Here is a 26,498-nt window from a genome sequence, read left to right as displayed (position 1 = left end):
CATTCAGTGGCCATTCTTAAGGACCTCTGTCCTTTGCTTCTAGCCCATGGCTCTGCTCTCTCTTGGGTCATGGCATTGCACCCATGGGAACAGGCTACTGTTAAAGATGGAGTAACCAGAACCTCTGCTTCTTCAGGGTGGCTTTGGGGAGAAAGCTTTGCTGCCATAAGCCAGAGGAGAGAGACACTTCTGCTAGACCCTCCCTCGTGCCATACTCCTGGGGGACAAGGACCCACCCCTCACCCCACAGCAGTCACAATGCCCTTCTCATTCAGTCAGTCCTCCATCCATGTTAGTGGTTTTCCAAATACTTGCAGGGTGCTTGGCGGGTACTACAACCTCCTCTGGCACGGCGGGGAGGGGCATACGACACTCCTCTTCACACCCAAAGCTGAGGACCAGTCCTGGTGCCATTCGGGCCTTCAGGGGACACTGAGGAAGGCATCTGAGGGCCACGGTGCTCTGAAGAAAGGATTCCCAGCTGGCCCTCATCTGGCCTGTGGTTGAAGACAAGCTGCAGGTTCTTCCAAGTTTGAGGGCACCTCCAGCCCCCCCAGCAAAGGCTCCATCTGGACTTCCAGGCCTGGGTACAGAGAGAGTCATGAAGAGGGTGAGCAGGTTCTAAGGAGATGGCTGTGGGCAGAGGCATGGAGTCAGGAGAAGGAAGGTACCTCTTTGAGACAGTGCAAGGCCAGAGCCAGGAGAGCAAGGAGGGCCAGGACTCCAGCAGCGATTGGGATCCCAATGGGCATGTGTAACCCCCAGCTGATGCTATAATTTTCCTGAAGAGAGAGGAGACAGAGTTAGGGGTCTGTTGCAGAAAGAGGAGACAGAGTTGGGGGTCTGGGGCAGCAGGAGGGGAGGACGGAAAGACAGAGTCGGGGGTCTGGGGCAGCAGGAGGGGAGGCTGGACAGACAGAGTCGGGGGTCTGGGACAGCAGGAGGGGAGGCTGGACAGAGTCAGGAGTCTGGGACAGCAGGAGGGGAGGCCGGACAGACAAAATCAGGGGTCTGGGACAGCAGGAGGGGAGGCCGGACAGACAGAGTCGGGGGTCTGGGACAGCAGGAGGGGAGGCTGGACAGACAGAGTCGGGGGTCTGGGGCAGCAGGAGGAGAGGCCGGACAGACAGAGTCGGGGGTCTGGGGCAGCAGGAGGGAAGGCTGGACAGAGTCGGGGGTCTGGGGCAGCAGGAGGGGAGGCCGGACAGACAGAGTCGGGGGTCTGGGGCAGCAGGAGGGGAGGCTGGACAGACAGAGTCGGGGTTCTGGGGCAGCAGGAGGGGAGGCCGGACAGACAGAGTCGGGGGTCTGGGACAGCAGGAGGGGAGACTGGACAGAGTGCGGTTCTCACCTTTCTGCTCCAAACCAGTGGACTCTGTAACCAAGTCATGGGTGGTTCCTTACCAATCACTGTGAGCCTCCAGGCTCTCAGTCTTCTTCCTAGAAGTTCCCAACACCCCCACGCTCCCTCAAGTCGGTTACTGTAGCACCAAGCACCACCAGGCTAGCTTGATTGCAAATGACCAAGCGGCCTTTCTGTTTAGCTGTCTTATACTTCGAAAGTGAAACCCCTTCTTCCCAGGCCTCCTGTGAGGGAGGGCCACTGAAGGACCAGCCTAACCCATAGTCCCAGCTCAGTAGCCGCCCTTCCTGAAGTCCATCCTGAAGAAGTTCAGGGGCGGAGCAGATTGAACTGACTCCACCTTTCAGTATCGCCAACTTAGTCCACAAAGGCAATTTCCAATAAATCATAAGCTGTCTGAAGAAAGGGTTCTCCAGCACCCCCTGGAGGCTGGTGGCAGGTGTAACTAGGAAAGGTTGCTACCCTCTGTTCCTCCCAGAGAGCCAACTTGCTGCATGCAGGACTGCTGGCCACCCATTTCTCCAGCTGTGGCCATTTGGCAGCATCCCAGTAGGGAAACTGAGGCCAAGGGAGCTCAAGTAATTAGTCAAATCTCACAGTAGCTGGATAAAGTCAGGTGCGTGTTCCACCTCTGAGGGTCTCCCAGTCCTTCCCAGGCTGTGACCAGAGCACTTAGGACAAGTCAGCAGCAGCAGCAGCAGCAGCAGCAGCAGCAGCAGCAGCAGCAGCAGCTCACGGAGGTGAGTGTGGTCTGGAGTGTTGGTCCTCTGAAGTGATGACATACGCTCCCAATCCAGAGGCACGTGCTGTGCCCTGCCCTCTCACACATGGCCAGGCGGTCATGAAGACACTGGAGCTAAGCCCAGCAAACTGTGACAGGAGATCACGGTAGGCTTCTGAGATCCAAAACAACAACCGGCACCCACATAAGGTCTCACTTTATGACCTGTGACCAAGTAAAGGAAGATGCAAGGGAGGTGCGATTCAGTGAGCGGAAGGAAGGTGCAGTGAGAAAGACCAGAGCAACGTCTGGGGCGGGGGTGAGGTAGTGAGGGGAAGTCTGAATGCAGGTACGCACACAGAAAGAGAGCTTGGGGTGGTCCCTTTACAGGTAGTATCACTGCTGAGAGACCAGGATGTCATATTAGGAATTTTGGGGTTCCCTTTGCTTTGAGTCCACACTAGGGTCTACCCTCACTCAGACTCCCAAGAAAAAATAAAATGGACTCAAATGCACCCTGGGAAACTTCCTGGGTAATGCCACCCAATGTCGCCACCATTTCACCTTTTTTTAAACTGGATGGGACAAACTTGGTATCACGTACTTCAAAGAAAAGAAGGGCAAGGGCCACCCACCCTCATGCCCAAGTTCGTTCTCTCTCTCTCTCTCTCTCTCTCTCTCTCTCTCTCTCTCTCTCTCTCTCTCTCTGATGTGTTCTGCCTGCATGTATGACTGCAGGCCAGAAGAGGGCACCAGATCTCATTCTAGATGTTTGTGAGCCACCATATGGTTGCTAGGAATTGAACTCAGGACCTCTGGTAGAGCAGTCTGTGCTCTTAACCTCTGAGCCATCTCTCCAGCCCCCATGCCCAAGTTTTCTGTTCTTTTTTTCTCTATTGTCCCTACATGACAGGTTTATGTAAAAATCTATTCATGGAAGTAACAGGCCAAGTATGTCCACCAGGGCCAGGGTCCTAGGCACTGTGACTCTGGACTAACTCCTTCCATACCTTAGTTTCCCCATCTGGGGAGACCGCTGTGGGATAGCAGCTCTCATTGGAGGTGTGGGGAAGGCAATGGGACTTCTGGTCAAGGAAAATGAGAACTGGCAGCCAGGCATGGTGGCCCAGGCTTCTAATCCCAGCACTCAGGAGGCAGAGGCAGGAGGAATCTATGAGTTCCAGCCCAACCTGGTCTATTATGGCAAGTTCCAGTACCACCAGGGCTACAAGTGAGACTCTGATTAAAAAGCCCACTGAGAGAGACATCTGGTGTCTCTGTAACTACCTAGGCCTGTGGAGTCAGAGAACTCCAAAGCTGTGGGTTAGGGACACTGGTGTCATGCCCGGCACCAAGATCATACTCTGCTTGAAATCGGGTTCCAAAACTGAATAGCTGGTGAGCCCACAGTTGCCAAGGGCCTCTGAGCCCCAGTTCGTGGATCTGCAGAATGGGGAGGTGCAAATGTCCCCCTAGGGCCTTGGGAATGCTGACAGGCTGCTGCCTGCACAGTGCGTAGTGTGGAATGCTGGGCAAGTGTGGTGAGGGGTGCAGGGCATGAGAGGCCTTTCTTATTTCTTAACGGTTCCTCAAGCCACCCAGACTGAAACTTTGGCAAGGACGCTTCCCACTCACTCCCATCTCAGTGTCCCCAGCCTGGTAACTGAGCACCGCCTCCCTCTCTTGCCCCTTTGCGGGGGGGCAGGACTGGGCAGATCCACCCCAAACTGTGGAGGGCTGTTTTAGGGCCCATGGTTCTGCCAGGGAGGAGCCGTTCCTCAGCTAACTCTGCCATGATTCCTGCCCTGTATACTGAGGTCTGGATCCCCCATTCCTGTTCATTCACTTCTTCCTCCACAGGACTGACCCTCACAGAAAATGTGAGGGGTCCAACCATAGCGCCCCCAGCTTCTTCTGGCCCTCAGGTGGGAAGGGAAGGAAAACCCAGGGCAGACAGGTCGACTTGGGGCTTCTAGCCCAGAGCTCAGCTTGGCCACTGAGAGAGTTGCCAAAGGAGGCACCCCTCACCAGCCTACAATCTCAGCAAGTCCTTGAAATACCCCATCCTTACCCCACCCCCTTCACCCCCTGGCGACTTGTCGTGGCCCCAAGAACCCTCGCATGACAGGTCAACTGCACACAACTGTAAGATTCCCATAACTAATTACTGATCTCTGCCACGCACGCTTCGGCCTCTCAGAATCCTCCCAATGAATCTTGCTTTTCCATCTGCTTCAGGACGCAAGTTAGGTGGGGGAAAGCCCAGGACTGTCAGAGCTGGGCCAGGGCAGCCTGGGCCCAAGGCATACGTACACGGGCTAAAAGAGGGTGGGCAGGCTGGTCTGATGGGCAAGGGGTTTGAACAGGGTAGGGCTGCATAAGGTCTCCCCCATCTCCCTCCCTGGGTTCCCGCCCCCGCCCTCCCACGCACCTGCGCTGGCCTCCCCCCAAGCCCCGGGGCAGCACTGGGAGATCAGAGGACTCGGAGGAGTTGGGCTCAGGGGGATGGGGCGGGGAATTTCCCCCCACGCCTGCCTGGGCCTGCTCCCCTCCCCCTCCCCTGCCAGGTGGGGGGCACCGCTGGGGGAATTCCACCGCAGGCACGGCTCCGGAGAGCCTGGGCTGGGGTCCTAGGGAGTGAAAGAAATGGAAGCGGGAGAGGGGGCGGGCTGGAACAGGGGACACAGCTGCCTTCCTCCCCAGACACCAGCTGCCCCTGCCTGTCGCGGGCTGAGCGTCCACGATTCCTGCCTGTCTCCCGCGATCAGGGGCAGGGAGTGGCGCTTCCTTATTCAAGCCAGCGGCGGCGGGACCTGGGGAGAGAGGAGCGTGAGGACTCGGGGAAGATGTGCGTGTGAGCGTCTTACAATGAATGAGTGGATTGAACGGAGTGCCCGCGTGCACTTGAATCAGAGTGCCTGTGTCCATTTGACTCGGTGCAGCCGCGGGAGGGAGTCCTGTAACTCTCCTTTTAGGGTCCTCTGGAGGTCTGCTAAGCTGGCTGGCCTGTCCCCCTCCATACCCTCCCAATAGAACCCACGCTGACCCTGGAGGGGGGGAGAAAAAGGGGTGGGGCGGCACGTGTTGGGACGCTGGGGGTCCCGGGGGACAGGCGTGGGAGGCGTCTGGACCTGCTGTCTGCGCTCCAATCGCGGGCGGGGCTTCTAGTCTTGGGGGGGGGTGTGGGACAAGAGGGGAGGGACCTGTAGGGACACAAGCGGGGCAGGAGGCAGTGCTTTAGAGATCTGGGAGAGGGAGACTCAGGGTGCCAGGCATAGTTCGATGGGGTGGGTGTGGGGGCCCAGGCACAACCCAGAGCTACAAAGCCGATCCTGAGCTTATCCTCTGGCCAGATACTTCCCCCAGAGACCCCTGAGGAACGACAACCGGGCAGAGACCCCGGGAAGATATTTCCTGGTCCCGGACGGGCAGCGCAGACCAAAGTAAGACCAGGACAGACGATCAGAGGACAACGCCCCTCTCAGGTCACCTAGGAGACTCTAGAGCGACCCCGGGGGCGTCCCAGGCCGTGTTCTGGCCCCGGCAACATTTTTTTGGTTAGGGAAGATGAGGACACCGGTTCTGCAATGCCTCCTCTTCCTCTTCCCAATGCTGCTGCCGCCGCGTGGGGCCTCAGCAGGGAGCCTGCACAGTCCAGGTGAGTTTAGGCACAGCGGCCATGCCAAAGTCGCCGCTAGCTCCTGGGCTTCTGTGCCCAGAGCTGGGGCCCCCAAATTGGGGAGGCCGGGGAGCAGGTGGATGGAGCAGCTGAGCAGCCCGAAGGCCCCCTCGGGGGTGGGAACTGGGGAGTACTGGCTGGGGGCAGGCAGGAGCCCAGTGAGCGTCCAGACTTCTCCAAGATGCCACGGTTGCCGGGCAGGCCTGTCCGAATGCTTCCAGGTGAACGGCGCTGATTACCGCGGCCACCAGAACTACACGGGCCCGCGCGGGGCCGGACGCCCGTGTCTTTTCTGGGACCAGACGCAGCAGCACAGCTACAGCAGCGCCAGCGATCCTCAGGGCCGCTGGGGGCTGGGCGCACACAACTTCTGCAGGTGAGGAGCCGGGTGGAGTCGTCAGTAAGGCTGGACCAGGGGTGGCAGGAGGCGGGCCAGAGGGGAGGTCTGCTCTGGCCGGGTACAGTACCCTCAGGAAGACTTAGGGGCGGGGCCTATCTCATACTAGGTTCACCAGGTTCGCAAAAACTTGGATTTAAAGGTATGTCAGACTTAGGTGATAGTTTTCTGCAAAGCCTCCAGTCAGGGCCAGGACAAAAGGCTTACACCCTCAAGGGGCCCTTGGATGCCAGATCTGGTTGGACTTGAACCCTGGAATGATTGGACTGGCTCTTGTAGTATTTACTTGAGCAGCATCTACAACCCATCATGTGAGGAGTTCAAAGTCACAGCTTTCTTCTGGAGCATCAGTCAGGGGCTGAAAGGGGGCCACTTTCTGCCCAAGCACAAAGCCGAGGGCTTACCACCTGGACTTTTTTTACTTTTTTTTTTTTTAAGATTATTTATTTATTATGTATACAGTGTTCTGCCTGCGTGTCAGATCTCATTACAAATGGTTGTGGGCCACCATGTGGTTGCTGGGAATTGAACTCAGGACCTTTGGAAGAGCAGCCAGTGCTCTTAACCACTGAGCCATCTCTCCAGCCCCCCCCCCTTTTTTGACATTTTATGCAAGAGAGTAGTGAAGACCCATTGAAAAGTCAGAAGTTCTCCCATGAGGTCAAGTCAGACACCTAAGAACAACTCTCCAGGCTCTTATGGTGACTTCCCCTGTCCCCTCGGGAGGTCAAAGTCCAGGAGCAGGTGGAGAAAACTAGAATGTGTCCTAATAGAGAGGAGCATGGCCTCTAACACAGACAGAAATGTGGTGGCCACACTGAGCAGAGGGGTGGGCTCCTCACTGCCTCCCTCTGACCACAGGAACCCAGATGGTGATGTGCAGCCATGGTGCTACGTGCCAGAGACAGAAGAGGGCATCTACTGGCGCTACTGTGATATCCCCACATGTCACAGTAAGTGAACTCAAGAGCCTAGCGGGGGGGGGGGGGGGGGGGGGCACTTTCAGAAGTGGGATTCTGACTCTGCTTCCTCCACAGTGCCGGGGTACCTGGGATGCTTCGTGGATTCTGGGGCACCCCCTGCCCTCAGTGGTCCCAGTGGCACCTCCACAAAGCTCACAGTCCAGGTGTGCCTTCGATTCTGCCGCATGAAGGGCTACCAGGTACTGTCCTTGGGCCCAGACCAGTGACCCTTGACCTTGACCTCAGGACCCTACCCAGCTTCCAACACTAATGCCAAAACTTCACACTAACTTCTGAACCTCACCAATCCCTGCCTACCATCCCACTACTCCACCCATATCCACCATCCCTGACTTTGGGGTCACCCAGTCTGTGCTCCCAGCTGGCTGGCGTGGAGGCTGGTTATGCCTGCTTCTGTGGCTCTGAGAGCGACCTGGCCCGGGGACGTCCAGCCCCTGCCACCGACTGTGACCAGATCTGTTTCGGCCACCCAGGCCAGCTGTGTGGAGGCGATGGGCGACTGGGCATCTATGAAGGTGAGATGTGGACCAGAATGAAGAGTGCTCAGTGAGATCTGATGTGCCATTCTCTAGTAGGAGTGGAATCGGGGAAGCCTGATGTTGGAGTGGGACAAGATAGGGAGACTAGGATTGAAGGCAGGCTCCGTAATGGGCATGAAGCCCGCACCTGATAAGGGATTGGTCCGAAGGCGGAGCTTATTTAAAGAAACTGGTCGGTGCCAGGTGCCTACTGGGGCGGGAATGAGGCCTCGCTGGAAAGGAGAATCTTTCCACCGGGACCTCTGCGCTGGAAAGAAAGAGCCCGGATGGTCTCCGGTTCTTGACCACCTGCCCTGCCCACAGTGTCCGTGGGCTCATGCCAGGGAAACTGGACGGCACCTCAGGGTGTCATCTACTCCCCGGATTTTCCGGATGAGTATGGGCCAGACCGGAACTGCAGCTGGGTACTGGGCCAAATGGGCGCTGTGCTAGAGCTCACCTTCCGCCTCTTCGAATTGGCCGATTCGCGAGACCGGCTGGAGCTACGCGACGTCTCATCGGGCAACCTGCTCCGCGCCTTCGACGGTGCCCACCCGCCGCCGCCTGGGCCTCTGCGCCTGCGCACTGCTGCACTACTGCTCACCTTCCGCAGCGACGCACGAGGCCACGCTCAAGGCTTCGCACTCACCTACCGGGGTGAGCAGGGAGCCGGCCCTCCTGTCCCCGCCTACACAACCCTACTCCATGCCGCCTCACCTCATCCCTCTCTCCTCAGGACTGCAGGACACGGTCGAGGACAGCGCATCTCCTAAGGATTCGGCCGAAACTCCTGCAGGGGACCCCGATGGTGCCAACGTGAGCTGCAGCCCTAAGCCCGGAGCTGCACAGGCTTCCATAGGGGGTGAGGCTGACTTGCAGGGTGGGAGCTAATCAGGGAGCAGCCCCTCGGAGGCCCGTCCTCATCGCACCCTTGTGCCCGCAGCCCGAGTCTTCTCCACGGTGACCGCCATCTCTGTGCTGCTGCTGGCGCTCCTGTTGCTGCTGCGTTTGCTGCGTCGACGGTGCGGGCGCTGGGGCAGGGCCTGAGGGCAGAACCCGCACTGGGCGCCCGATGCCTAGTGCTTCGGGTGTGGGGGCTCTGGTGGGGAGCTAGGACGGGGGGGACAAAGCTAGGAAGGTCCTGGGTTCTTGAGGGGGCGAGGCCTTGGGAGAATTGCGCATGGGTTCGCAGGCAGAGCAGGATGTTGGAGGCAAGCCTGGGTATGGGTCCAGCTGACGTCTGCTCCCTCCCTAGGAGCTGTCTGCTGGCTCCAGGAAAAGGGTCTCTGGCCTTGGGACCTTCCCGGGGCCCCGGGAGAAGCTGGGCTGTGTGGTACCGCCGACCCCGAGGGGTGGCCCTGCCCTGTCCCCCAGGGGACTCTCAGGCTGAGGGTCCTGCCGCGGGCTACCGGCCCCTGAGTGCTTCCAGCCAGAGCTCCTTGCGCTCTCTCATCTCTGCCCTCTGACCCCAGACGCCGGGGGTCCGTCACAACTTCTGCCAGCGAGATGGACACCTGAGATATTAAGCAGCACCCTACCTCTTCCTTGTGCCCCTTGAAAGGCAGCTCGGTCTCTGGTCATCTTAGGGAGACCAGAAAATCGGACAGGAAGCATCCAGTGCTATTTGGAAACTTGGTCTGACCCTTGGGGTACAAATGGTTGAAGCCAAAGGGCAAAAGGAATCCAACACCCTAATCCTTGGACCTTGATGTGAGGGGTGGTGTCTGGTTTCAGGGTTCTTTGCGCCTCCTTTGGGGGTGGTCCTGGACTGCTGCCCTCAATGAAAGGTTATGGGTCAACAAAAGTGATCTAAAGACTGACCATAGACTTAAAATAAAGGGCCTATTTTGGTAAAGGCGTCAGCAAGTTCTTTGTGTGAGGGAGGAGCTATGTTAATAAGGGTGTTGTTGGGCAGGTGAGATGCTGGGCGTTTCACACGGTGAGCTTTCTTGTCAGAGAGGAAGTGGAAGCTGATTGTGGGTAGTTTAATGCGGAAGAAACTCCTTTCTGGTACCTGCAAGAGTAGAAAACCGACCTTTTTCCCCTGGCCTCCTGCCTTTGCCTGTTCCTTGCCTGTACTGGGCCCGGCCGAGGGTGTGCCTTGTGGGCGATAATAGGGAGCGATTTGGGTGGAACCCAAGCTCGAAGAAGCCTGGCCGGAAGGGCTGGGCCTCGCCAAGGGCTCTAGGTGCGTCACACATCTTAGACGCTTGGGTACCCGGCCAACGGAGGTATACCTTCAAAGTGGGTGCGCACCAGCATTGCGCTGGACTCATCTGAAGGGGCCTTAGCCAGCAGCACCTTGGACAGAGTCTGACTGTGAGCTTAGGCCTGGGTAGCCAGGCTGTGTACCAGAGGTGGGTATCCAAACATGCGGCAACCTGGAGGTCACTAAGAAAGCTGGGGTATGAAATGTTGGTAGACGCCAGGTGCCAGGCCACTCCAGTAGAGGAGCCCAACCCAGAACATCGCGTCCCAAGCCAACAGGCACCCCATGCAAAGAAGGCTGGAACCGCATATGTTAAAAAGAGAAGGCCTGGGCGGTCTCGGGGCGGAGCATCCCCGCCCGCAGCGCCCATTGGCCCTTGCAACGTGGACGTCAGGAATCCAGCGCGCGAAACATGGGCAGGGTGGCGGGGGCGAGGAGCCGGGGTGGAGCCTGGCGTCCCCTCCAGCGTCCGGCCGCGCCCGTCCTCAGGGCTGCGGCTAGATGCCCGGCTGCCGCTGCGGCCAACGGGATCTCTCCCTGCGGTGCTCTGCCACGGTGGAACTGGACGCACCGAGCTCCGGCAGCCGGGTCGCCAGCTTCCTTTCCCTTACGGGGGCGTCGAGCTCGCGCGTGCGCAGCGGGTGAGGGACGCGGGCCGGGACCCCCGGCTGACTCCACGCAGGACGACCGGACAGCCCGGAGGTGGATCGGGATGAGCTTCTCAGCGCTGCGGCTCCACTGAGGGGGAAGCCTGGGCACAGAGGGTCGCAGGCCGGCCGCAGTGCGTGAGGCCATGGCGTTCCTGTCCGGGCCGCGTCTGCTGGACTGGGCTAGCTCGCCACCGCACCTGCAGTTCAATAAGTTCGTATTGACGGGCTACCGGCCGGCCAGCAGCGGCTCGGGCTGCCTGCGCAGCCTCTTCTACCTGCACAACGAGCTGGGCAACATCTACACACACGGTAGGTGGGCGGCTACCTCCTGCTTCATGCTCCCCGTGCTCGTGGCCGCCTTGTCTGTGAGCGCAGCAGCCCCCCAGCCTAAGTCCTAGGCTGCCCCTGCCCTGGTTGGGTCAGGCGCCGCGGTGACAAAGCTGCCATTGTCCCAAGCTTCGTTGCCAGCTTCTGCTTTTCCAGCAGTGCCCCAAGGCAGGAGAGGGAAGCAGAGTGGGAGCCAGCTTAATCCCGTTGAGCTCTAGGGGTAAGAATCCTAGTATCCCCTTGGTAATCCTGCGCCCTGGGCACCCTCCCCCTCCGGCGCTCGTCCTGGAGATGGGCGTTCACTGGCTAGGAGGAGTCAGAAAGAAGAAGACCGCCCCTGCCTTGCCCAAGCCCCTCCTCGTGGTTAGCCTAGTGTCCCCACCACCACAGCAGTACCGTGGGGCTCCGCCTGGTGGCCCGTCCCCGCCCCCTCTTGCGGCCCCTAGAGCTCTGCTGACACAGCCCTGGCCTGTCCTTGAGCTGCCCCAGCTGGGAGAGGGGACCAGGGCCAGCTAGGGTTAGACCTGTGCTTTTCTCTAAAGGAGAAGGAGAAGGCTATTGTTTTGTCAGACCCCCATCAAGAGTGGGGCTGATGCCTGCATTTGTCCTCTGTTAGAGCAATTTCAACTGCCCGTGGGGAAGGATGGGAATCTCCAAGAAAGGGCAGCACCGGAAGGAACAGAGCTCCTGAAAACACCCCAGTGGAGATAGGATAAGCTTCTTTCAGTCCCTTCTTTTCGTTCTGCCCTTTCCTGGCCTTCTTCCTTTATGGAAAACAAAAAGACCCAAAGCCAACATTTGATAATGTTAAGTAACCCTGAGTCTAGTATGTCCCTCCTGTCCTAATCAGAACTCAGGCTGAGGTCATGCTTCTCCAGGCTTCTGCAGACACTCCAGGACAGACAGGCAGACCTGGTCTGGCCTCCTGTGTGGCAAAGAGGAGCTGTGGCTTTAGCATCAGCCAGGATAGCTCAGGAGTTAGTCTGTCCTGGTTGACCATCCTCTATCCTTTGCCTAGCTGCTGGGCTCTGCTGGGACAGGCGAACTCCAAGCCTGTTTCCACGCCTGCAAAGTGGCTCATTGTCTCTACTTCTAGACCTGCAGTGATCCCTGACAGTAACACTTGTGCAAGTTTGAGACCCACAGACCCGCTTGTGTGGGGGCTGCCAGCAACACTGAACTAACTCTGCCTGCTCTATCTTTCTTGTGTTTTTGATAGTCAGGTCACTTTAAGTTTTTTTATATTTATGTATTAACTTAGTGCATGTGTGAGTGGGTGGGTGTACATTTGCCAAGGCATGTGGAAGTGAGAATTGATTCTCTTCGACCATGTGGAATCCAGGATCAAACTGACCATCGGGCTTAGCAGCCTTTCCTCTGAGCTATCTTCCTGGCTCCAGTTGATACCTTTTGGATGTGTTCCTTTATGCTGAGTGTGTCTGATGGGTAACTCTCCTTCCCTTCTAGGGCTAGCCCTGCTGGGCTTCCTGGTGCTGGTGCCAATGACCATGCCCTGGGGTCAGCTGGGCAAGGATGGCTGGCTGGGAGGTACACACTGTGTGGCCTGCCTGGCGCCCCCCGCGGCTTCTGTGCTCTATCACCTCTTCATGTGCCACCAAGGAGGCAGTCCTGTGTACACCCGGCTCCTTGCCCTGGATATGTGTGGAGTCTGCCTTGTCAACACTCTTGGTGAGCCAAGGCCCCAGGAAGGTGGAGGCAAGGGCTACTGGTAGGAACCCTGGGTAGGAGAACCAGCTAACTTGGACTGATCTTTTTTTTCTCTGCTCTCTCTCTCTCTCTGCAGGAGCCCTGCCCATCATCCACTGCACTCTGGCTTGCAGACCCTGGCTTCGTCCAGCTGCCCTGATGGGTTACACTGCACTGTCAGGTGTGGCTGGCTGGAGAGCCCTCACTGCCCCCTCCACCAGTGCCCGGCTTCGAGCCTTTGGTTGGCAAGCTGGGGCCCGCCTGCTGGTGTTTGGGGCCCGTGGAGTAGGGCTGGGCTCAGGGGCTCCAGGCTCCCTGCCCTGCTACCTGCGCATGGATGCATTGGCACTGCTTGGAGGGCTGGTGAATGTGGCACGTCTGCCAGAGCGTTGGGGGCCTGGCCGCTTTGACTACTGGGGCAACTCCCACCAGATCATGCACCTACTCAGCGTAGGTTCCATTCTCCAGCTACATGCTGGTGTTGTACCTGACCTGCTCTGGGCTGCTCGCCACTCCTGTCCCCCAGACTGAGCTGTCTCCTAGCTGCCAAACCAGCCTGCCCACAGCTTCCTGAGACAAATAACACCACCTTCCCTCCTTTGCTGGTCTGCAAGGGGCTGGTTCCCTGGAAGAACCAGCACATGGGACTTCCTGTCTGGGAGACCGCTCTTCATTCTTCCCTGTGGATTAACTACTTCTTGCACTCAGGCCTTCAAATTCCAGCTACCCCTCTCCCTGCCAACCTCCCTCCAGGGTACTGTCAGCTAGAAGGAAATCATTCTTTGAGCTTCAATTTACCCTGTTTGACCTGTGAGAGTCTCTGAATTCATGTCTGAGAGTTGAGTCCTGCCAACGTACCAAGCCTCCAGCCCAGAAGACACCTCCTGGATTCTTGAACTAGTCTCTGCCCCGCTTCCTGACCTCCATCTTTCTGCCCTGCATGCCAAACCTCTCAGTAGCCAGAATTCTACCGTTCCTGTCATTCCTGAAGTCAGGACTCATGGCAGTGGGACCAGGCCCTTCTCTCAGGACCAAGTGGGCACTGGTCCTGCTTGTATCATCTGGCCAAGAGACATGAGAGGAGCTGCTGCTCTCCCTAAGCAACAGGCACAGAGGTGGAATGGTGGCTTTGGATTCAGGCTCCTCTGGACCAAGGACTCACCTTCAGTGCCATGGTCTGTCTGATTGATCTGCCCATCAGAGACATGTCTGCTCAGGAAATCTCTATACAGTGTGTGGCTTCAGCCTGCTGGCCAAAGGCCACACTCTAGCAGAGTATGGCCTCATGGCCAGATCATCCCAGAGGCCTAAGACCTTAGGCAATATCAATAAAGGGACAAGAAGCGCTATGTTGCCACATGAGCAACCTTGGGTGCTCCCAAGATTCATTACTTTTTATTAGATACAGAAGTTTCCAGGGGAGAGGTAGGAAGAGGGTCAGAGGTTTAAAAGCACCAAGACTGGGCCTATGGCTCAGGCTGGGTCTAGTGAGTCCTCAAATAGGCTGAGGAGGTTCCGTGGCTCAAAGGTAGGGCAGGGACCTCTAGGAGGCTCCGAGTCCATGTCAGTTAGGTCCAGGGCATCCCTTGGGGAGGAAAGAAAAAGGAACGAGACTCTGGATCCCAAAGCCGACTGTGCCCAGCAGCCCGAGGTCCTGGGCTTGCTCACCTCCTCACCTTGGTGTGTACCTGCCTCGAGGGGTAGAGGTTCTCCTAGTGATCCGGGACAAGATGGTCTCTGGGGAGAGCGAGGGACTACAGAGAGAGGACAGGACAAACAGGGTGTTGAGGGGTGAGAAGGGTTAGGACCAAACCAGCTCTGATCCTGCTTGGTTGCAGGCCCCTGCTTGGTGAAGGTAGGCCATGACTAAAACAATAAACACACAGTGATAACTCAAGTCTTCCTGTCTGACCATGTCAGGGGCATCTCTGTCCCTCTTCAGATTCATCTGAGCTGGAAGTCAAGTTTTGGTAAATGAGGCTTTTCTAGCATTTTGCTGTTACAGAGACCCTTCAAAGTGAGGGAAATCCTACTTAAAGGGAGGGATCCTGAGAGAGTGTGGTTCTTTCGTGGAGCAATTTCTTAATTACACTTTCCCTTGGCTAGCAGACACCTGGGACAAAGGGAATCCTCTCAGGACAGGGACTTACCCACCCAGGGAAGAACAGCACTTTGTCCCTGAATAGGGACAACCTCTACAGAGGTGGGGGCTATAATCCTGCACTAATGACTGGCAAAGCTGTGCGGGACGTCATAATTGCCCACACAGACCATGAGCCACATCCACACAGCCAGTCCTCGTCCCCTGGGTGTGACAGAGGCCCATCTATCCTCCTCTCCTTGGGGCCTGACGCCTACCATGTGGCACTGACCACGTGATACACACACACACACACCCTAGACTCTCACCCACCCTATGCTGTCCCTGACCAGTGATGCACACACACACACACACACACACGTCCTAGACTCTCACCCACCCTATGCTGTCGTCGTCCCAGCTGCTGGAGAGGCTGCTGTCCAGGAGGGGGCTGCAAGGTGGAGAGCCAGGCGGCGTGGCTGGTGGGCCCGGAGGCTGCAGCCAGCTGGCAGGATGAGCCAGACCATGCCAGAGCCAGCACAGCAGAGTGATCAGTGCCTGAGGGGAAAGGGGGCCTCAGAATTCAAGCCTGTGACAAAAATCACAGCACTTGGAGGCTGAGGTAGGAAGATATGAGAACAAGCACAACCCTGTCTATATAGTAAATTCAGACTAGGTAGGTCCCCTGGGCAAGGAACAGTTGGAGTAGACCACCACCACCACAGAGGCTTACCTGCCACAGGGCCCAACCTCGACTCAGAGCTTCTGCAGCCATATACCACAGAACATTCCAGGGACGTGGCTGCCTCAGCATGGGCAGGGCCAGCAGGGCCTTAGCTGTGGCTCGAAGCTGGGGGTCAGGCTCCAACATCATTGTGAGGACAGAACGCAGCTCAGAAGACAGACCTGCCCATGAGGCAGTCATGCACGTCAGGAGCAGGGTATTTATTGGCTGGGCCCTCAGCTCAGTGGTGCCCCTGCTACTGGCCACCCTTACCATAGAAGCTGAGAGCAGCTGCCTCTCCTGAGACCCCACTCACCAGCAGTGAACTCGGGGGGCAAGTATCCCTGGCGCAGCTGCTGCCAGCCCTCCCCACCATGCGGCAGCTCCATGTTGCAGGCCACTTCCAAGATGGTGAGACCCAGACTAGGAAGGACAGGGCACGAAGAAAAAGAGAGGCAAAGTCCACTTTGTGACACAGATCCCAGTCAGTCCTAGGCAGCATCTTGGTAGGAAAGGGCTGCTCTCTTCCCCCATAAACCATGAAGTTGGTGGGAGAGGAGCAAGGAGCTTTGAGGAGGCTGGTGAGCACCAAGATGGAGGCCTCCCTGTGAAGCAGAGACCCCCACTTAAGCATGTGGCAGTGGAGGTCCGTCAGAACCTCACTGGCATGTAAATTACTTTCATGATGATTAGGGTTGGCATCATCATTCTGTGGGAATAACAAGAATACAACCGAGGCAAGGCAGTAGGAGCCAGTGTGGACTCAGAAGCCTGGGCCTGCATATAGTTCCAGATGCTAACTGTGGACTTGACAAGTTCCTCAACCTCATTGCACCCTACTCTCCCTGTGATGGAGCCTAACCAGAGAGCTGCTAGTCAAGGAGATGGCTAGCCTACAGCGTAAGGGGGCCTCTAGAGAGTTTGCTGCTTACTCTGGAGACCCCTCAGCTAGTGGGCAGGGCAACACCTTCCAGGCCTGAAAGCCCTCCTCCCCTAGTACCAGGAAAGAGCTCTTCCTTGGGCGGTCCCTCCCTTTCTGCTGATCAGTCCCCAATAAGAGCCTCTTACAGCCCGTCACGACCTCTCCACATCCCCGCCTCACCTGAACACGTCTGCGGCTGTCCCGTAGGAGCCCTGCAGCAGTTCTGGGGCCATGTAGCGAGGGTCGCCCTCCTGAGCCTCACCAGCGCCAGTTGAACCCAGATCCACCAGGAGTCCAAAGTCACCCAGCTTGCAGCGGCCCCGGGGCCCCAAGAAGATGTTGGCAGGCTTGACATCAAGGTGAACTAGGCCTTGACTATGTAGGTGGTCCAGAGCCAGAAGAGTGTCCCGCAAGTAGCCCCAGACCTGGGCCTCGGGCAGGCTGGCCCCCCAGGCTTCACAGTGTTGCTGCAGGCTGGGCCCACAGAGCTCTGTCTGCAGGTATAGGATGCCGCCCTCCTCCCAGGCCTGCTCCAGTCTCACGCAGTGTGGGTGCTGCCCCACCTTCTCGTGGCCGCCTACCTCAGCCAGCTTGCGAGTCCGGTCTTTGGGGCCTCGGAATGGTGACATGGAGCGCTTAACAGCATAGAGTCGGCCATCTTCCTTGGAGCGCACCTGGAAGGGAGGTGTTGCCCAGAGGCAGGATGGGAGACAATCAGAGAATGCTGGTTGTTAAGATTTCACCATGCAGGGGAATACATGTCAGTCTTCTGAATGCAATGATAATGAACTGGACACATGTCCACTGCAGGAGAATGCACTGGAGACCCAGCAACGGAGATGGGGCAGACTATGTCCTCTGACCAGGGCCCAGTGCTAAGAGAAAGATTTAGTCCCCAACAACAGGGGCAGTATGCTCCGCTGTGCCCAAGCTTTCCTCCAGAGAGGAGAGATGATCCAAGAGCCTGTGCTGTTTGTATTTTAAATAAAATTGCTTTCAAATAGTGTTTGTGTAAAGGAAAGCTACTGTTTAGAAGACATATAAATGATTGAAAAGTTAATGCCATATTAAAAAAAACAAAATTATGATGGGAAGGGGTACAGCTTTTGAGTCTGCTAAGCTAGGGGAAAAGACAGGCATTGGGGTCAGTTCCAGGCCAGACAGAAGCAGTCATGGATCTCAGCACAGCCATCTCCAAGCAGAGGAGTGGCAACAGAGATCTGCTGCAGGCTGTGCCAGGATCTGAACAAGGTGCCAGTGTGTGTGAGGCATGCGATCGAGGTGCTTGACCTGGGGGTGGGGAGTGGGAGGTGGGGGTGGGGAGGTGGCTGCAAGCCCTAGAGAGGCAAGCTGTCAAAAACTAAAGGGCAGGAGGATACCTAGGACACTATCCCACCAAGACAAAGAGGTTCCCCAGAGGAGCCTAGGAAACCACCCTTCATTTACCTTGAAGACCTCTCCGTAGGAGCCATGACCTAGGCGGCTAAGCCTCTGGAAGTTCTGCTGAAAGAAGGACTCTGGCCGGCTTGGATCATATCCAGGACTCTGCAGGGTCTCTGAGGTGTCACCCAGGAATGACACCCTCCGGGGCTGGGGCTGGTGCCAGCCTGGAGTCCGAGGAGGGAAGAGGCGGCTGACGGGGATGCTGCCCTTGGCAGGGGGCCGCGGTGGAAGGCTCCGGCTGAGGCCCCCGGGCCTTTTGAGGGAGAAACCAGGCTCTGCATGTCGGAAGTAGGCTGGAACTGGGATGGGGGTACCACTTAGGGGCGGTGGGGTGCCCTCAGTGGGCATGGACATGACCAATGCTAGAGGATCAGAGCACAGAGCTATGTGTCCGTCCACTCAAACAATGCTTGATTCTGTGGCCCACAAGACAGCCACTCCTTTGCCACACACACGTTCTACTTTCCACATGAAGGTTGTGTGGGCCACAAGTACCTGCAGAGAAGGAGAACAGACCATCACACACCTACACACTGTGCCATCTCTAGCTTGGAGCTGACATAAATATGATGTCAGGACCATAAGCCTTTATCTCCGAGGGCCTCATATCCAGCAGAGGAATTATAAGCCAGGCAGCTCTAGAGTTGCCCATTCAGTCTTCTCTGCACTCTCCCAAGGTCCTGAGATGGGGAAATCATGCCATCCCTCATTACCAGTTCCACAGTAAAAACTTGTGAGTTCCAAAACTTGACTCTCTTCTAGAATATGTATATAAAATGAGGAGACCTGTGGACTTTCCCCAGACACAGATAGACTAGATGAAAACTTACACAACTATCTTAGTCTCCGGAAGTGATACTAAGACAGAGAAAATGAAATAGTTACAGAAGAAAATCTAGCAAATCTTGGTACCAGCGTGGAGCCCGAGTAGCCCTGCAAGTCTCCGGCACTGTGGGCGCATGTCCAGAGGGGGCTCCTGCCGCCTCAGCTCCCTGCAGAGCTTCATCTCCCTGTCAAAGTTAAAGTGTCCGCCCTGGAAGAGCAGGTCCTCAGCATTACTCAGTCTCCCACCAACTCCACAGGGCAGAGGCTGGATTCTGTTGAGTAATAGACTAACCAGGGGCTTTCTGAGGTTCTACGTCAGGCCCAGCAGGCTGAGAAGTCCATGGTCCCAGCCCCAGTTCATTCACAGGAAGGGAGCTCCACACTGGAAGAGGCAAACAGAGAATCTCAGAGACCTCTGTCCTGTCTCAGCACGCTGCTCCTTAGGCAGCAGGGCCAGGCAGGGGAAGTGCACCACTGTCCACAGCACAGCTAGGAGAGACTGCCCAGGGGTAGAGGCGGGCTGTAAAATAGAGCCCTAAGGCTGCCCCCAGGAAAACTTGATTGGGAAACAGGGTGCAGTTCATACCTGAAAATGCTGTCATAAGGTGCGGGGCTGGCACAATGACTGTCACCTATAATCACAGCACTTGGGAGGCAGAGGCAAGAGAATAAGGAGTCCAAAGGCTATCCTTGGCTACATATAGAATTCAAGGCCAGCATGAGCTACATGAGACCCTTGCTCAAAAAGGGGGGGGGGGCTTAAAGATGACTCAGCAGGTAAAGTGCCTGCCTTTCAAGCCTGACAACCTCAGTTCAAGACCCAGAACCTACATAAAGGCGGAAGGCGAGAACAATCCCACAAAGTTGTTCTCTGACCACCACATACACGTCACGGCACACTCCACCCCACAACAGTAAATATTTTTAGTGAATGAAAACTTTATGCCTTAGTTGTTGGGGTTGGGCATGGTACTATATCCCGGTAATTCTAGCCTAGGGAGACTGAGGCAAGAGGTTCACAAAACTGAGGTCAGCCTGGGCCACATATTCAGATCTTGTCTCAAAACAAAGAAGGGGTTAGAGAGATAGTTTAGCTCTTAAGTGATTGACAGCTCTTCCAGAGGACCTAAGTTTAATTCCCAGGACCCACATGGCTGCCTGTAACTCCACTTCCAGGGGAATCTGACACCCTCTTTTGGCCTCCATGGGCACTGCCCACATGTAGAACATAGACATACATTCAGGCAAAGCCATACACATAAAATAAATAAGCCCATACACATAATATCAAAAGTTATTTTTAAAAAACTAGGAAGAAACGCTGGGCATGATGGTGTACGCCTTTAATCCCAGCACTCAGGAGACAGAGGATCTCTATGAGTTTGAGACCAACCTAGTCTACACAGAGAGAGAGATCCAGGCCAGCCAGGGCTACATATATAGTGAGATCCTGTCTCAAGAAAAGAAAAAGAGGGCTGGAGAGATGGCTCAGAGGTTAAGAGCACTGACTGATCTTCCAGAGGTCCTGAGTTCAATTCCCAGCAACCACATGGTGGCTCACAAACATCTGTAGTGAGATCTGGTGCCCTCTTCTGGCATGTAGGTGTACATATAAGCAGAACACTGTATGCATAATAAATAAACCTTTAAAAAAAAAAAAAGGAGAGAGAGAGAGAGAGAGAGAGAGAGAGAGAGAGAGAGAGAGAGAGAAAGAGAAAGAAGTATAGCTCAACTGATGGTAGAGTACCTCCCTGGCATGTGCTAGGCTTTGATCCCTCTACCAAAACCAAAACAGACACATGTTTTAGGAGCACCCTTAGTACCCATAAATAGCACTAGGAAAACCAGGAATGTTAAATACACAGGGCTGTCCTTTCAAAGAAAAAAGATATATTAACCTCCTCTGCCCAAAAGGCTGGGAATGGAGGTGGCTAATAGCCTAGGTAACCCCATGCTATCTATACAGATAGGCCATACCTGGCTCCCCCAAGCTCCCATGAGCAGGACCAGAGGTGGCTAATAGCCCAGATGACCTCTACACTATCTGTATGACGGAGACCAGGTCCTCCTCTAGGCCTTAAGATAACACAAGTAGACTATCAACAGAACTGAGAAGAGTTTTGATCTAATTATGCTTGTGCACAGGGGATTGTGTTACAGCAGGAAACATTTCCCCAAATTGTACCATACTTAAATATGCCTACAGTAAACTGCCCAGTGTCGGACTTTAGAAGTTTGAACCAACACCAGCTACTGAGTTGTGTTGAATGGGATTCCCCTCTTGTCTCACACAGATTAACCCTTTGCAGGTCCTGGTGGTTGCAGAGGCCCCTGAACACATGCATATACAAACAACTAAAGACCTAAATAAAAAGGAAAACATGTTCATGGCAATGGTCTTAAAGTTGTAGACTGGGTATAGTTCATGGTACAGTGTTTGCCTAAAGCACTATACCTTCAGAGACCTTCAGCTCAGCCTTTCTCTAGCACAGAGAGCAAACCCCTGTCCAACATCTCCAAATTCGTCTGCAGATTCAGTACAATCCCTGTCAGAAACCCATCTGGCTTCCTTAACAATGAGCATGCTAGGTGGTAGTGGTGCACGCCTTTAATCCTAGCACCCCAGGAGGCAGAGTCAGGCAGATCTCTGTGAGTTCAGAGGACAGCCTGGAAAGAGCTGATTCTATAATTCATGTGGATGTTCAGACCCCACCCCCAAGTCAAACTCTCATATAAGACTAAACTTAGAAGAGTTATACTTCCAGATTTTTAAAGTCTTTAAATCCATAGTAATTGAAACAGCTTATTCACAAACAGATGAAGGAGACAGAACTAAGGGTTTTGAAATTTATGGCTTGCTCATTCTTTTTTTGAAGCTGGGCATAGTGGTGCACACCTTTAACCCCAGCACTCAGGACACTAAGGAAGGAAGATCTCTGTGAGTTTGAGGCCAGCCTGGTCTACATACCAAGTTCCAGGACAGACATAAGAGTGACCCTGTCTCAAAAAAAATTTTTTCCCCTTTGTCTTGTTTTTTCCAAGACAGGGACTTATTATGTAGTTCAAGCTACCTTTGAACAGACTCCTGCCTCAGTATCCAGAGAGCTGGAATTATTTATTTTCAAAAAGAGTGCCAAACAACCCAATAGGAAAGAAGTCTTTTCAACAAATAATAGAGACAACTGGGTAACCATGAAAAAGTAATTTAAGAAAAAAATTGACTTCATCTATTCTCAGTATGTATATATATATATATATATATATATATATATATATATATATACACTTTTTTTTAAAAAGATTTATTATGTATACAGTGTTCTGCCTGCATGTATGCCTGCAGGTCAGAAGAGGGCACCAGATCTCATTACAGATGGCTGTGAGCCACTGTGTGGTTGCTGAAAATTGAACTCAGAACCTCTGGAAGAATCACCAGTGTTCTTAACCGCTGAGCCATCTCTCCAGCCCCATCAGTGTGTATATTTATAATTTTATTTTGTTTTGAGAAAAGTCTATGAAGTCCAGACTGACCTTGAACTTGTAGCAATCCTCCTGCCTCAGACTTCCAAGTGCTAGAATTACAGACATGAATCACCACAGCTGACATTCATTGACAAAAATATTAGCGTTTGATCTTGGAATGGATGCTGCAGACTCACTAGTGGTCTTACACATATATGCTTTCTTACTATGCCTTTTAAAAAGCTATTATTACATTTATGGTATTAGGGATTAAGCCAAAGGCCTAACATGTCAGCCTAGCATTCTACCACAGCTACGTCCTCACCCCTACATCTGTACTTTCTAAATATGAGACAATATTACCTTTCTAAATCTGAGGTTTATTTTTGTTTGTTTTTTGAGACAGGGTCCCTAGTTTAGGCTGTTTTCGAACTTGCTGTGCAGCCAAGGACAACCGTGAGCCCCTACCACTGTCTCCAGAGTGCTAAGATCACAGGCGTGTACTCTACACTCAGTTTATGGAGTGCTGGGTATCAAGCTCAGGCATCATTCATGTTAGGTAAATGCTAACCAACAGAGTTATTAATATAGCCCCAGGCCCTAAATCTGGGATATTTTGAATTATGAAGAGCACCTAGCATCAGGAATTTGTGGTATTGAAATTCTTCACTGGCCTACAAAAAGCTGAAGGATTTAAGACTGGTGTCTGGCATAAATGCTGTTATCATAACCGGTGCTTTAGATAGTAGTTGAAATGACTCACGTACAGTACAGTGTACCATGGTGTCAGTAACTGTGTGCCTGTTGGGGCAGAGGGGAGCATCAGGTTGCTACAATGTTATAATTGAGAGCAAAAAAAATGAAAGCGAAAGAAAGAGTCCATTGGGGGAAACACATGTATCAAAATTTGCCACACCTATCTGAGAGTGTTGGCTAGATCAAATCACTTGGTTAGCCAAGTGAGGTTAGGGACTTAAATTAAGCTGCTTGGCTGGAAGGCTCTCTTGTTATGGCTCTAATTACTTTAAGAATCCCATCCCAGAGATGGCAAGCGCTTAGTGATCAAGTGGCGGCCTACCACTCAGGTCCCTACCCCAAAAGGAAAAAGGTCTTGGAGGAACCAGACTGTCAGGATCCATGATCGTGCTGGTTAAACATACATCCTCGAAGGGAGGGAGCCATGGCCCAGCGGCTAAGAGTACTTGCTGCCCTTCCAGAGGACCCAGGATTGATTCCCAGCACACATCTGACACCCTTTTCTGGCTTATGTGAACACCAGGCACGAACGTGGTGCACATACACACGTGCAGACAAAATACCTATACATATAAAAAAATAACAACAACAAACAAAACAAAACAAAACACTTTTTTGGGGGGAGGGGGGTTCGAGACAGGGGATCTCTGTGTAGTTTTGGTGCTGTCCTGGATCTCGCTCTACAGACCAGGCTGACCTCAAGCTCTGCGCCACCGCCGGCCCGGCCTTTTCTCTTTTTTTTAAAGGAAGAAGAAATACAGTCTCCATGCCTAGCATCAGGGAACCCATCACCTTCTGTGTCAGCCAGGAAGACCGGCCCCTCTCGATGTCATTTACGTTTTAACACCTCGGGCCTGGTCAAACAGCCTTTATGGGGTGAGAAGGGCTGGCAGTGGAGTCCTGGCTGAGTCCAGAGTGTCCCGGAGCCACTGATCAACCAGGGTGACCTCCGCGTTAACAGGGGCCTCCTCACCCTCTCACCGGGCTGGACACATCTGTTGATCACCGTCTAGCGCTAGACGGTGAGTTCCTCCGGGGTAGGGCTGCTGCTGAATGCGCTCCGTCAATCCGCAATTGATAAACAATTGCGTAGACCGGCTGTCACCCGGAAGGGGCTCTTCCCAGAGAGGCGAGGGAGAAGAGAGGCAGTGATGGAAAGGGGGCTCCCAGTGGAGAGGGACAAGGGAGTCACCCAGAGCGGCCCGCGGGGAGTAGGCGGGGCGTGGGCGACAACCCGGACCCGGAGTCACCCGAGGGCCAGGCGGCCCGTGACGGACAGGGAGGGGTGGGGCTGCTGCAGAGGGGCGCCGGGCCACTGAGGGAGGAGGCCGAGGGCCGTCTCGGGGCGCAGCGCGGCGGGGGCGCGGGGCAGGGCGCCGGGCGGAAGAGCGGCGCGGCCCGGAGCCCTCACCCGGGTGTGGGCTCACCTGGGGCGGCTGGGCGGGGCGCGGCACAGCGGCGCGGTCCCAGGTTCCGGGTCGGCGGAGGCCGCTGAGGGCCTCACAGGGGCCAGGCAGGCCGGGGTCGGGCAGCGGCGCCCCTGGACACCGGGGACGAAGCACTCTCTGCGAAGGGGAACGGCCCGTGAACGCGCGCGGAGCCAGCTCGCGCCAAAAATTCCAAACCGGCCTCGAGGCCCCGCCCAGGCTCTCCTGTGGCCCCGCCCCCTCCCGGCGCAGCCCGTCCGGCTCCGGCCTGGGCTCCGCCTCGCGTCCTGCGTGCGCACCGAGGCCTCCCCGCCCCCGAAGCCGGGCCGAGCGCTCTCAGTGCGCAGGCGCACCTCTTCTGGCTCTATTGGTGAATGGGGAGCTAAATTCTTAGTCCTGGACGCCAGGTGGGAGCGATCCTCAGGATTCCGAGGACTTTTGTCGGCCTCCAGACTTGGGTTCCCACACTCGCTACCCACTCTGGGCTGCCTTAATTCTCGAGTCCATAAAAGGACCGGCAGGGCCCTGCACCCAAGTGACGTTTCCTCCGGAAGTGAGCGTTACACATCATCTTACACATTCGGACGCTGATCTTCATCACGCTAGTAGAGCGATGGGGAGCGCCTCTTCCAAGAAGCTGGAGCCTCCTTGTGCACAAGCTTTCCTTTGGAGAGGAGAGGTGATCCAAGGGCCTGTGCTGCCTGTATTTTAAATAAAGTTGCCTTCAAATAATGTTTGTGTAAAGGAAAGCTATTATTTCAGAAGACATATAATTGAAAAAGTAACACCATATTAAACAAAACGAAGCCGGGCTGTGGTCGCGCACGCCTTTAATCCCAGCACTCGGGAGGCAGAGCCAGGCGGATCTCTGTGAGTTCGAGGCCAGCCTGGGCTACCAAGTGAGTTCCAGGAAAGGCGCAAAGCTACACAGAGAAATCCTGTCTCGAAAAAAACCAAAAAAAAAAAAAAAAAACCAAAAACAAAACAAAACAAATACCATATTAAAGAAAACAAAATTATGATGAGCCTAAAGAAAAAGGTAGGCATTGGGGTCAGCTCCAGACCAGACAGAAGCAGTCATAGATCCCGGCACAGCCATCTCCAAGCTTCGGATTGTCACCTCTCTTGTAAAAGTGAGCCAATGAACCTAGGATGATTCCTTTAAAGTGTTTAGCAGAAAGCCTGCGCAGAACAAACGTGGCGTGGAGCTTGCTTCTTCGCAAAGGGGACCTTTATTTAATCGAGAATCTAGGCCCAGACCAAACACAGCTGTGGCTATAAAGACCAAGCACGGGGGGGGGGGGGGGGAGGCATCCCACCTCCAAACCTTTTCCTTTGGTTTAGGTCTCTGAGAGCCAGGGCACCTGTGACTCAGACTAGTCCTCCTTGAGGACCCCAGACAGGTCCCTCTCCAACTGGCCCCACCCACTTTCAACTGTCCAATCCTCAAAGTTTAATTTATAATGATTGAAACCAACCACCACAACAAAACCCCAATGTAATGGCACATGCCTATACCCCAAGCTCAGAGGCAGTTGGGGCAAAAAGATGTGAACCCAGAATTTGGAAGCCAGTTGGGCACTATAACAAGACCCCATCTCAAAATCAATCAACCAATCAAACAAACAAATGAAAGTTAGGCATAGTGGTGGAGATCTGTAATCTCAGCACTGGGGATCTGGGGAGAACGAGGCAGGAGGATCTCTGAGTTTGAGGCCACCCTGGTCTATATCAGAAGTTTCAGGCCAGCCAAGGCTACATAACAAGACCCTGTCTCAAAAGAGGGGAAGCAGTTTTAGCAACTTGAACCCTGTCTTTTGAGGGAAATGGGGAAGGAAGTAAAATAACTAGGCTGTCAGCTCAGTCATAGACTTCATGCCTAGCATGTGTGAAACCCTAGGTTCAATCCTCAGCATTACAGGGATAAGTATAAACATTTCATTTCAGCAGCATACTTCAACGAATATCTCACTCTGTAGAGAAAGGCTGCCTACACATGCAATAAACACGAATTAGTAGAAGTTGCAGGTAAGTATACAGATGTTGTGTCAGGGAAATAAAGGCTGTAGTACTGCTCTGCCAGTCTCCACATGTGCAAAATAAATGGCTCCTCCCTCCTTGCAGAAATGATAACTAGTTGAGAAAATACATGTGAACTGCTTTGGTTGTAGGAGATGCTGACCATAGAGGTCAGCCCTTTCCTGTCCAGGTTCATGGTCTCATTGCTAAAAAAGAAAAAAAAAATGTATGAACAGAAGCAGCAGGCCAGAGAAAGTCAAAGCTTGGCTTAGGAAGTGAAAATATG

The 26,498-nt window shown here is 54.6% G+C and overlaps 3 protein-coding genes and 1 long non-coding RNA gene across 7 annotated transcripts; 2 read left to right on the top strand and 2 right to left on the bottom strand.

Moving 5' to 3' along the window:
* Positions 1–447: 447 nt before the first annotated feature.
* On the bottom strand, positions 448–1,490 carry LOC107399927 (uncharacterized). Its single transcript, XR_001576647.3, has 3 exons — positions 1,352–1,490; positions 672–782; positions 448–583 (listed from the first exon to the last, which is right to left on the bottom strand). It is a non-coding gene; the product is annotated as an uncharacterized LOC107399927 (long non-coding RNA).
* Positions 1,491–5,282: 3,792 nt separating this feature from the next.
* On the top strand, positions 5,283–9,513 carry Kremen2 (kringle containing transmembrane protein 2). 2 transcript variants are annotated; one of them, XM_042283644.2, is made up of 9 exons: positions 5,283–5,742; positions 5,965–6,139; positions 7,022–7,113; positions 7,198–7,322; positions 7,505–7,658; positions 7,986–8,318; positions 8,398–8,523; positions 8,605–8,683; positions 8,917–9,513. In XM_042283644.2, exons 1-9 carry the CDS (start codon positions 5,652–5,654, stop codon positions 9,125–9,127), a joined length of 1,386 nt encoding a protein of 461 aa, XP_042139578.1. In that variant the 5' UTR covers positions 5,283–5,651; the 3' UTR covers positions 9,128–9,513. The 2 variants fall into 2 exon arrangements, with proteins under 2 accessions (XP_042139578.1, XP_042139579.1); XM_042283645.2 differs by lacking the exon at positions 8,605–8,683 and having other exon boundaries at positions 5,591–5,742; positions 8,917–9,203.
* A 775-nt stretch (positions 9,514–10,288) lies between these two features.
* On the top strand, positions 10,289–14,451 carry Paqr4 (progestin and adipoQ receptor family member 4). Its single transcript, XM_006996309.4, has 3 exons — positions 10,289–10,829; positions 12,315–12,536; positions 12,652–14,451. The coding sequence occupies exons 1-3, from the start codon at positions 10,664–10,666 to the stop codon at positions 13,083–13,085; spliced, it is 822 nt and encodes a 273-aa protein (XP_006996371.1). The 5' UTR covers positions 10,289–10,663; the 3' UTR covers positions 13,086–14,451.
* Positions 13,902–24,341, bottom strand: Pkmyt1 (protein kinase, membrane associated tyrosine/threonine 1). 3 transcript variants are annotated; one of them, XM_076577973.1, is made up of 9 exons: positions 24,194–24,341; positions 18,841–18,930; positions 17,727–18,733; positions 16,461–16,954; positions 15,675–15,781; positions 15,368–15,540; positions 15,035–15,192; positions 14,231–14,308; positions 13,902–14,139 (listed from the first exon to the last, which is right to left on the bottom strand). In XM_076577973.1, exons 3-9 carry the CDS (start codon positions 18,075–18,077, stop codon positions 14,028–14,030), a joined length of 1,473 nt encoding a protein of 490 aa, XP_076434088.1. In that variant the 5' UTR covers positions 18,078–18,733; positions 18,841–18,930; positions 24,194–24,341; the 3' UTR covers positions 13,902–14,027. The 3 variants fall into 3 exon arrangements, with proteins under 3 accessions (XP_076434088.1, XP_076434087.1, XP_042139576.1); XM_076577972.1 differs by lacking the exon at positions 18,841–18,930 and having other exon boundaries at positions 17,727–18,218; positions 24,194–24,333; XM_042283642.2 differs by lacking the exon at positions 24,194–24,341 and having other exon boundaries at positions 17,727–18,218; positions 18,841–18,925.
* Between the last annotated feature and the right edge of the window lie 2,157 nt (positions 24,342–26,498).

Source organism: Peromyscus maniculatus, chromosome 8 (genome assembly GCF_049852395.1).
Source record: "Peromyscus maniculatus bairdii isolate BWxNUB_F1_BW_parent chromosome 8, HU_Pman_BW_mat_3.1, whole genome shotgun sequence".
In the NCBI taxonomy this organism is placed as follows: domain Eukaryota; kingdom Metazoa; phylum Chordata; class Mammalia; order Rodentia; family Cricetidae; genus Peromyscus; species Peromyscus maniculatus.
Note: the sequence above shows the minus strand (reverse complement) of the source record. Positions and strands in the feature narration are given on the sequence as shown.

Bases quoted from the DNA above. Each gene is read 5' to 3' on its own strand.
- Pkmyt1 (XM_076577973.1), bottom strand. From the start codon at position 18,077: ATGTCCATGCCCACTGAGGGCACCCCACCGCCCCTAAGTGGTACCCCC. The intron at 16,955-17,726 runs GTAAATGAAGGG...CCTCCCTTCCAG, and splicing joins CCTACGGAGAGGTCTTCAAG to GTGCGCTCCAAGGAAGATGG. The intron at 14,140-14,230 runs GTGAGGAGGTGA...TTCCTCCCCAAG, and splicing joins CGAGGCAGGTACACACCAAG to GGATGCCCTGGACCTAACTG.
- Paqr4 (XM_006996309.4), top strand. From the start codon at position 10,664: ATGGCGTTCCTGTCCGGGCCGCGTCTGCTGGACTGGGCTAGCTCGCCA. The intron at 10,830-12,314 runs GTAGGTGGGCGG...CTTCCCTTCTAG, and splicing joins GGGCAACATCTACACACACG to GGCTAGCCCTGCTGGGCTTC. The intron at 12,537-12,651 runs GTGAGCCAAGGC...CTCTCTCTGCAG, and splicing joins CTGCCTTGTCAACACTCTTG to GAGCCCTGCCCATCATCCAC.
- Kremen2 (XM_042283644.2), top strand. From the start codon at position 5,652: ATGAGGACACCGGTTCTGCAATGCCTCCTCTTCCTCTTCCCAATGCTG. The intron at 5,743-5,964 runs GTGAGTTTAGGC...GTTGCCGGGCAG, and splicing joins AGGGAGCCTGCACAGTCCAG to GCCTGTCCGAATGCTTCCAG. The intron at 8,524-8,604 runs GTGAGGCTGACT...TTGTGCCCGCAG, and splicing joins TGCACAGGCTTCCATAGGGG to CCCGAGTCTTCTCCACGGTG.